The sequence below is a fragment of the Phalaenopsis equestris genome, unplaced genomic scaffold (assembly GCF_001263595.1).
Source record: "Phalaenopsis equestris unplaced genomic scaffold, ASM126359v1 Scaffold229182, whole genome shotgun sequence".
Lineage (NCBI taxonomy): Eukaryota > Viridiplantae > Streptophyta > Magnoliopsida > Asparagales > Orchidaceae > Phalaenopsis > Phalaenopsis equestris.
In genome coordinates this window covers 70907-81032 of record NW_018247155.1, presented here as the reverse complement: position 1 = coordinate 81032, position 10126 = coordinate 70907, and the positions used below count along the sequence as shown (strand labels likewise).

General features: G+C 33.1%; 1 protein-coding gene across 1 annotated transcript in view; it reads right to left on the bottom strand.

Moving 5' to 3' along the window:
* The window catches only part of LOC110038021, a 70000-nt gene extending 65975 nt beyond the window's left edge, over positions 1 to 4025 (bottom strand). Inside the window, exons 1-2 of the mRNA XM_020742776.1 lie at positions 3910 to 4025; positions 2909 to 3789 (exon numbers count right to left, since the gene is read on the bottom strand). Of these exons, the coding sequence (XP_020598435.1) occupies positions 2909 to 3789; positions 3910 to 4012 (984 nt within the window). The 5' untranslated portion in view covers positions 4013 to 4025. The remainder of the gene's footprint in view (positions 1 to 2908; positions 3790 to 3909) is intronic.
* Positions 4026 to 10126: the final 6101 nt, after the last annotated feature.

Below are 10126 nucleotides of genomic sequence, written 5' to 3'. Positions count from 1 at the left end.
ATATATATATATATATATACGTAAATTAAATTTTCCTTCCGAAGCGGGCGATGGGATTTCAATTCCGGCTGCCGACAGCTTCTTACGGGCGACCCCCCAAACAACCTTTCTTTCTTACTTTTTAGTGCCGACAGTGTCTCAGATAGATGAACTTCCTTAAAGGGTGATTCCATAGAAAGAAAGCCAACATTATTGGCTAGCATTTCTCAGTGTCAGACAAATATTACTGTCAGAGAACTTTCCAAATCATTCATACCCAAGTTGGAATTTCAACATCAAATTGTTGGCTAGCTGACACACAAAACTTTGGGTAAGGAAGAAATATGTACTCTACAGTTGTAATGGTAGCCAATAAGTTGAAAACCTTTTTCCTTCTCTATTTTAGGGCTTATCCAAAAAATGAGTCATACATGGGCCAATTTAACATTTCATTAAGTAAAACTAATGACCTAAACTAAGATGACAATCTTTCTCGCAACATAAAACATGTCATTCCCATTAAAAAAAAGAGGAGAAGCCAAGCAAGCAAAAAAAAATTTTCTGAGAAGTCAAAAGAAGAGAGATTCAAACTCTATAATTCCTTGTAAAAAAATAATTATTTTAAAGATCATGGTTAGTCAAAGTTAAAAGACCAAAAAGTCGATGCATGATACATTCAATAAATTATAGAGCTTCAAAGGAAAACATAAAGTAGTTAGTCAAAAATCCAAATTAGAGATTTGAGATCTCAATCATTGTTAAGTAGCAATACCCCATGAACTTATTTAAAAGGTATTCCAAATTAGTTATTCAACTCCACCAAGCCGGCTAAGTTCACCCAAAACCATTATAAGTTTGAAGCTTTGACAAAATCATAGATCTTTCTTAGGACGAAACTCTCAAAAAAATGAACACAAATATCCCTAGGCTTTTCTTTTTTCTTAAATTGGTTGGTAAAAAGAAAGTCCTTGACCCTTTTGTATACTCGAGTGGACAAATCAATAAAAAAGTTAGCTTTTCCTTTATTTATATATATATAGTCATTGCATCATGTATTTACTTTACAAGAAGTGCAAGAAGTAGAAAAGAAAGAAAATTCAAGCAATGACTTACTTTAGGCACTAATGACAATGCTCCATTTCTATTTTCTCAAAAAGATATGAGCTCTTTCACAGAGAAGGCGATGTACAATTTATAGGATATGTAAGAATTCAGTCCAAAAGCCAGTTCAAGAAAGAGATTGAGAATTCTTTTAGGTTGTAGTCAAAGCAGAAACATCACTTGTCAGCCATTCTAATTTTTTCTTTCTCTAAGCAAGTAGAATCTTAAAGACCAGTTTTAGAATCAACTCAAAGAAACTAACACTTAAATGAAGGTGTCGTTTCTTGGACTTAATGACGAGTAATAAAAGATATGAACTAATTATTATTGTTTCCATCTCTATAGGTAAGGTACACAACTAAGCTTCATTTTGAATAGAGTTGAGAAAAAGAAAAGGTAAACTTACATCACATATAAGAGCTTTGCAAGGGAGAAAATATGTATATAAGTTGATTTGTTGATTAGAAAAGAAATTAATCTTTTCTAAATTGCAGTTGCAAGTGTATAACTTTATGAAATTAGGTACTTGAAGAACAAATAGGAACTCCCAATATGCCCTCTAATAATTAAAATAGAAAACATATTCAAATATAATCCATATTTAGTATGATTTCTTCTTCCATTAATGGTTATCTTGCTGGCTGTGGTGGGATCCCCTCATATAATAACTACTCTTATGATTTAGGATTCTCCTCCATGGTTTAAATATCCAAAAAAAGTTGTTGATTTCCGCAAGAAAGAATCCACTCACAGACAGCCATTTAGAAGAAACAGATCTTATGCAATGTTGTTCGATTAATTTCCAATTTTCAGCCAATAACAACAATCAAATCAAAACCTAAATTATGGGATCCTAGAAAGCATAACCATATCTTTTTGGGAAATCTGGCCAATAATAAGAATTTTTCGATAGAAAATGCCTTTTTCCAACATATTTGTATTCAATATGCATTGAATATCTATATTCAACAATGAAAAAAGTAATAAGCAATCAAATTTATCCATTGTTTTCTTCGATGTATTTCTAAGTGCATTCTTTTTTAGCTTCAAGACCCCTTTGATGTAGGACCAAATTATACGATTTTGCAATCCCCCACTTTGAAAATCTTCGAGGATAAAGGGTATGATTCATAATAATAAGAATGCAATGGTAGCACTTAAGAGTCCACTAAAGGAGGAAAATGTTTGTAATTCCATTAAGATGAATGGATAAAATGGTTAAATAAACCACTTTTTTTTATACTTCCATTTCATTTTTTTTTCTTTTTTCTTCATTTCATTTTTTTTTCTTTTTTCTTTTCTTTTTTCTTTTTTTTTTTGTGTGCAGCCCCAATGGATGTAAGATAATTAGGTAAAATTCTCATGCTTTCTCGCAAAACTTCTGGCTGCCGAAATTTAGCTTTTGGATCATCAACAGGCAACTAAGTTCTCCCACATTAGATGGGAGGAAGTTTAAGATCTCCTCTCAGCTATCTCTAAGCGGTTGAGAAAGCAAGGCATAGCAGCAGCTGTGGCAATTAGAGTGAAAAAAATGCTCTAGACTTAAATAATCAAAAACTTAGTAACATACCTGCCTTCTCAAAAGTGCGAAATGTTAGCATAACTTTCCCACAAGAGTACCACACATGGAATAAGCAATGACAAAAATATATGAACCAATTTCATTCTTTAGCGTAATGATATTCCCTAAAAACTTCTACCATACACTTCAGCCTAAGGCATAATGAACAAATAGAAATCCAACATAGCTAAAAATTATTCGCATTGTTTTACAAGAATGGTTATGAATGTTTAAATTGCTTAACTATAGAGAGAGAGAGGATAGAACCTGCCTCACTCGATGCCATGCAACCCTGCGGAACATCCTCCTGCAAGAAAGTAGTGGCCGCCCACTAAGCGTTCGACCTAGAACCTCAGCGAAAAGAACTGTACCCATTTCCACAGCGGACCTTCCTGACATTTCTCTTGCACCCATCGCCACCTCATCCTTCACCAGCCCCATTTTCCCACTCACCATGAAATCCTCCGCCTCCTTTCCCAAATCACAGCACAGATAAGCCAGTTCCGCATCATAGAAGGGAAGTACCTCCTTTGTAAGCATCGTGCCCAGCATATCAGCACCAACGTTAACATCGAGCTTATTATCATTCCCCGATACCACCACTCCAACGACCAAATCACCAGGTTTTGGGTCATAGTACTCCACTCCAATTCTCGTTCTCTCATCTAGCTTTTCCTTCTCCTTCAATATTTCTCTACCCAGTGACGCTTGGCTCTTTTGGCCTAATTGGTCTTGTCCATCCAAATCTTTGGCCTTGAAGAATTTTAGGAAAGGGGCCAAAGCATCGTCGAGATGAACGGATTTCGAAGACTCTGGGGCTTCTTCTTCGGGGATAGAGATAAGAGATGGCTTGCCGAGTAGCTCAATCTCAGTTTCCTTGCCATTGCCGGTAGATGAAAAGAGAACTTGTGATACTTTAGACAAAGGAGTGGGTCTTAAAGGTAAGGAAAGGGGAGTGGAGAGATTTTTAGAGGGCAACAGAAAAGGGTTTAGGGTTTTGGTGTACGGCCTCCTTGATTTGAAGAAGAAAGAAGGATTCTGGAAATGAGGAAAGAAAAAGGGTAAGTATAGGCTTGAGCATGAGATAGTACCACAACTAGAACAGCTCCGCATTTCTCTCCTTGTCGGTCTCTGCCGTTCGCCGCACCCTAGCCATAAAATTGACAATCTTATAACAATCTCGAGGAAGCAAACATAACGGCACATCAGAGAAAACGTAGTATCTTTCAGTAGAGTAAAAGCCTTCATAAAGATTAATCAAACCAAACCTGAATTAGATACAGAGGAAAAACAATACTTGGCCACTTTAAAAAAAGCGAAAAACGAGGACAAGCTCAAAAAACCCAGCCAACAACTACTTGAGGAATTCATCGACGAAAAGAAATACAATAATTCCAAAATGATAGTACTTCTATATCTGGTTAGAAGTAAAGCATATAAAATATCAAAAGATTAAGAAAGAAGTATATGTTCAACATGAGGAAAGTAAAACCTCCCCTGAATGATGAAACTTCACTTGCTATTCAACAATTAAATTAAATTTTAATAGAAAAATCTAATAATAAAAGGGATGTCCTTCCAGCAAACTAAACTTCACTAGCTATCCAATGAGACAAAGGAGATATATAGTAGAGAAGAGGAAGAAATATAGTAAAGAAGCAACAACTTCCAGCAAACCAAATTTCTCCAACTATCCGAACAGAAAAAATTACTAGAAAATTATAGTGTATTAAGTTATTTCCCTCCAATATTCCCATAAAACCATAAAATCTTCAAAAGATTAAATAAAATATTTGATTTAGTCCAAACCAGACTAACACCCAATCAAAGAAAAGGGAGAAGAACCATCCAGAATAAGTGAAGATAATAAGGAAAACAGAATACTCTCTGTCATCAAGGAAAAAAAAAGAAGAAATATATTAAATCCTTTATAAGAAGAGGATCAATACCTTTCCACTTTCTACTTTTCAACCTAACTGCCCAATGAATATTACAGATAAGTCTTTCATACTAATAAATGAATTTCTAAAAATTTTGTTATTCCTTTCTCTCCAAATGAAACGGGTCGTAAGATTAAAAGCAAGTAAGGATAATTTCTTATTGATCTTCAAAGAAAAGTTGTAAACAAACCTAGCATGTGATGCATATTTCCACTTACCATAAAAAAGCTTCCCTTAGAAACACGTCTTTTTAAAAGAAAATGAGAAAAACTGCATTCAAAAATAAGTGATTGTGTGTATCTTCAAGAATAAAACAAAGAACATAAACACTATTTACCAAAATAGTCCCTCAATCCTCAAAATATCACAAGTCTTCTGCCCATTAAGCAATATATTTCAAGTTGTAATCGTAATCTTTAAAGAGTGACCTTTATACCAAATGTAACTACCCCTACTAATAATAATGAAAACGCCTCAAGAAAAGTTATAAATATGCTTTTGTGAGTAAGAGTTTAAATCTTTCCAAAGAGCAGCCAACATATTATCAGAGATAGACACTTTAAGAATTTCTCTCAAGCAAATATCTAATATATTGTTCAGATTAGAGAAAGACTAAGAACTATTATGAGTAACTTCACTAATGAATGTTAAAGAAGGTAAATTAAACCAATTAAAGATATGTGACAAAATATTCTAAAAAGAGAATACCCATTTAGCCAAGGTTTAAAAGAGAAAAGCAAGTTATTACTCCAGGTAATATAAAATTTTAAGGAATCACAAATTCTACAGCCACTTTGCTTAGTTCTTTCCAAAAAGTGGAAATAAGTTTTTTTATGTTAAATCCATAAACAACCATGGTGGTTAGTACACCAATTTGTCAAAGGATAGAAAGAATTAAAAATGCCCTGGAAAAGTTTAGATTTGCTCATCAATTTTATAGTGTCAATATTTGACAAACCAAGTCAGAAATAATTTTTGGGTTTAATTAAAGTAGACCAAGCTATAGTATAAATTTTTGAATTAGAATCACTAGAGAAGAGGAAGTTACATCAGGAAGAAATTTTTCTTCCAAAGACTCTTATGAAGAATATTAATAGATCCAACCAAATAACTCTTTTGGTGTTTATTTGTTGTTTTTGTTCGTGTCCACCATTGATCTTGAATGATTTCTATCTAAATGATTGGATATGTCATTCGATGAAAATTATATTACCTTAAGAGGCAGAATTATTACCTTAAAATAGATATTATCATTCATATGATGAAAATCATTAGGATTTTTAAATATTCATTAACAGGATATTTTTCTCCTACCTTGGGGGTGTAAGATAGGTTTTATTTTATAATAGGATCTAGTATCTCTATAAGGGCAAATCGTCATAGTTAATTACATCATAACAGTTATAAATTCCTAAGATCTTGATTAAATTTTTGGCTAATATTATTTAGGATTTCAATATTGGACGTCTCAAATATTGGTACTTTGAGATTTTAAAGGTTATAACTTATAGTTCAATAATGATGTGTCATGAAAAGACCTAGAAAAGGTTTAATCAAATTTGAGAAGAAAGTGCACCCTGGGGTTGAGATTGAAAAATTATTAAAGTTTGACATAAGAGATTTAACTTGAAAGATATTATTTTGAAAGTTTTGATTTGGAAATTTTTGGTTTCGAATGATTTCATTTGGAAAGTTTTGATTTTGAAAAGTTTTGAGTTTGATTTGAAGAGGGTTGACTTAGAAAATTTTGAATTTGAAAAGTTTGATTTTGAAGGCTTTAACTTGAAGGTTAATTTGAAGGTTTGATTTGAAGGTTGATCCAAACCTTTAAAAAGTTTCTAGTTGTAAATTGAGAGCCTAGCCCGAAGAAAAATCTAGACATTATAAGGAGTCTGGATATGTGGAATAACATAAATTTTGGAATGATGTTCCGAGTCAAGATATACATAATTTTCTGTCATCTTGGGTTAATCAATAGCCTAAGACAATTAACCAATCAAATAGTAAGAGGACATCCATATTGTCATACCGATGATGAGTGTAGTCCTTCTTAATTATAGGTGGTTAAGGGTTCCTATTTTAGTAACATTGGGTTACTACATCTTATGTCACCTACATAGTCAAAAGGGGCGTAGGTATCGGTTTTTATATGTCATAATCCTTAACGCTAACTTGAGGTATCTAGTAATCTGACATAGTCTTCTAGACTAGACTATTTTAAGGGTATGCATGATTCTAAGTTTCATTGTTGAGTTGGCCAATATAGAGTTCACAATTGATCTTCCTATATGTGGTTTTAATTAATTAAATTAATGCATCTTAATTTAGTTTTGGTGGGCTTGATATTTTAATTTCATTTTTTTAAAATGTAATAGTTTTCCAGTTAATATAAGAATCAAATGTCTTTATTGACTTCTTTTTTGGGTCACATGCAGCTTTTGAAGGCATATGGAGCTTCCAGAATTGTCTTAGTGCCTCTGAACTTTTAAAAGTAGCACTTTGTGCCCTTTTGGCTTGGCGTGGTCACATCATGCCTGGGTTGTGACCATGCTTAGTCCCATCCTAGGCATGGCCACTCCCCCTAACTCTGTGTCACCGATCTGTAGCATTTGTCCACATATCCTCATCTCGCCGCCAACTAGATCAGACGATTGAAAATATCTTACAACTGTCGACGATTGTTAAAATTATCAGAGTAATGCAGACTTTCAATTCTCATCTGATCAACGGCTCAGAACAACCATCGTTGCTTATAAAAGGAAATTATTTATCCCTCTCTATGCACAAAAATACACACTTGTATCTTTATACTCTGAACCAAGTGGAGAGTGCCTCAAACCAGTTCTCCAGTCTTTGGTTAGCCGACACTTTGTGTAAGTCTTCCCTCTTTTCTTTTCTTTTTAAATTAAGGGGTTTTAATTTAAGCATTTGAGTAAAAAAATATAGTATAGGTCAACTCAATAGCCTTGGATTAGACTTGGGTTAAGGTTTGACTCAAGTCGACCTGAACCCGACCTAATTCTAATCCCTAAAATGGTTTAACAAAAACCCTAAACCTAGCCCAGGTCTGAACCAACCCAAACCCGACCCAACCCAGCTCAAGTCTAGCCCAGACTAACCTAAACCCTAAAACTTAGCCCAGGTCTGAACCAACATAGATTTGACCAAGCTTAGACCTGACCTAGCAGGCCTCTGACCCAACCTAAACCTGAGCCAACTTAGATCCAACCTAGCTTAGGTCTAGTCCAACTTAAATCTAAAAGACCCAAACACCTAGAAACCGAACACCTAGAAAACACCCAAATAACTTGAAACAATCTGAAACCATCCAAATGACTCGAAATACGCTAAAACCACCCAAATGACTCAAAACACCCCAAACCCACCTAAATGATCTTAAATAACCTGAAACCACCCAAATGACTTAAAATAACCTGAATTACTCAAATAACCCAAATACCCCAAAACATCTATCAGAATTACCCAAATTAAATTGGTTGACCCATGTTTAGCCATAAACCTGAGTTTAATCAAGGCTATATTTATGTTATTTTATGCAAGTCTCCATGTTTTATTGTGTTATTTCAAGTTCTGTTACATTATTGCATGTCATTCATGTTTGATTGCATGTTTATTATGTTTTTCATGTTTAAAAAAACAAAAAAAATGAAAAGAGAAAAAAATAAATAAATAACAAAAGAAGTGCCTCTTTCAGGTGGCTTTTCTTATAAAAAAAATTTAAAAATAATATATATATATATATATATATATATTTGGCAAATTTTGCAGTGGTGCTGGTGGCGCTCCTCTCTCAGCTCCTAGTGTTTCGCTGATCCATGAAAGGGATCGTGAGACTTGTTGCAATCTATTCTCTTAGTTTTTTACTTACTTTTAATATTTCCTTATTATTTTGGGTAACCTATTGGAGTTTTCAATCTTCTCAAGTCTTTTGCATTTTGAAATTGTAGTTACTGTTCAATTGGATAAGAACTTAATTCTTCCTTCCTCTAGGGAGGAAGCTTTGAGTTGTTTAAACACTTCATTTGTTGATATTCTTACAAACCATTTTAGATTTAATACCATTAATGTAGACAGCTAATTTCCCTCTTATTAGAAAGGCATCTAAAAATCTTATTGCCCTCTTATTAGAAAAGGCATCTAAAAGCGGGGGAACCTATTATCATATTTTTAGAAAATAATGTGGCTAATCTTATTGAAAATTGTAAGTTCACCTTGATAGATAAGTTTCAATTTGGCCACCCTAAGATTGAGCTAATTAGACAATTATTTAAAGATATGAAGTTAATGAGATCTTGGAAGGTTGATCTATTCAATAGAAGGCATGACATGATTAATCTCGACTGTTTATATGCAATAGTATAACAATGTATTTGATTATATTTTTCACTTATCTTTCTTTATTTTGCAACAGCACCAAAAACATGATCTTAGAGAAAATAAGAATTTAACTTTTTAACTTAATATATATTTGGATACTATGTAAATATACACATCGTTATCAAGTAATATAGGACTTTATGATTAAGCTCTGAATATCGAACCCACAGGGAGTGTTCACAATATGTACTTTTAAATAACAAGCTTTCTATTTCAAAAAGGCAATTACTTAATCTATAGATATTTTTACAGAAATTAAAATTCAGTTCTTTTTAGTATTTTTGATATTTTGATAAAACAGAAACAACTTCTAAATATAACTTGAGTTAATGCAAAAGAAAAGCATTGAATATGAAATATTTTTCTCCTTATCATGAATCAGTAATAAGTATAAGAATTCTGTTGTGGAAGTATTCAAATTGTGTTGTGCCAAATATGAGGAATTTTATTCTTTAACCTTACTAGAGATGTTATTAAGAACATTGACTAATTTAAAGTTTGAATAGTTCTGAAGACCGACTAGGCTGGAAAGATACCAGCTCTCACTCTAGAGTTCTCTCGATTCCCTTCACCTGGGAGCTAACATCTCGTATCAGAACCTAAAACAATAAACTAAGTTGGGGGCTTTAGCCTGTCACTCTAAAGTCCTCTAACTCTACACCCTTCAAAGATTATTTCCTCATTTATTTGCACTAAATCATATGAAGTGCATTCTCATTCATACAACCTCATGTGATTCTTTCCAATTATTACTGAGATAATACCAGCCCAGTTCTTACATGTTCTCACAACAAATTTTAACATCTAAATGAGTAAGATCAAGAAGTAAATGAAGTACATGGAATTAAATCATTAAAACTTCTTCCAACATTAAAGGTTAATACTCTCCACAACTTCTATCCAACACTTTAACTACTTATCGTTTTAAAAAGAAAGATAAAGAAAACTACTCAAAATCCAACTACTCAAATAGAGAAAATAAAACTACACTTTAGTTTAAAAGTAGAAATCATTGTCAAACCAACAAGAAGTCTCGATTAAAACCAAAGTAGTTTAGAAACAAAGATAAAAACTTATCTCAAATCCTCCACCAAACTCTTGAAGTTCCTTTGAATCTCTTCTCTATTACAACACTCTTAACTCTCAC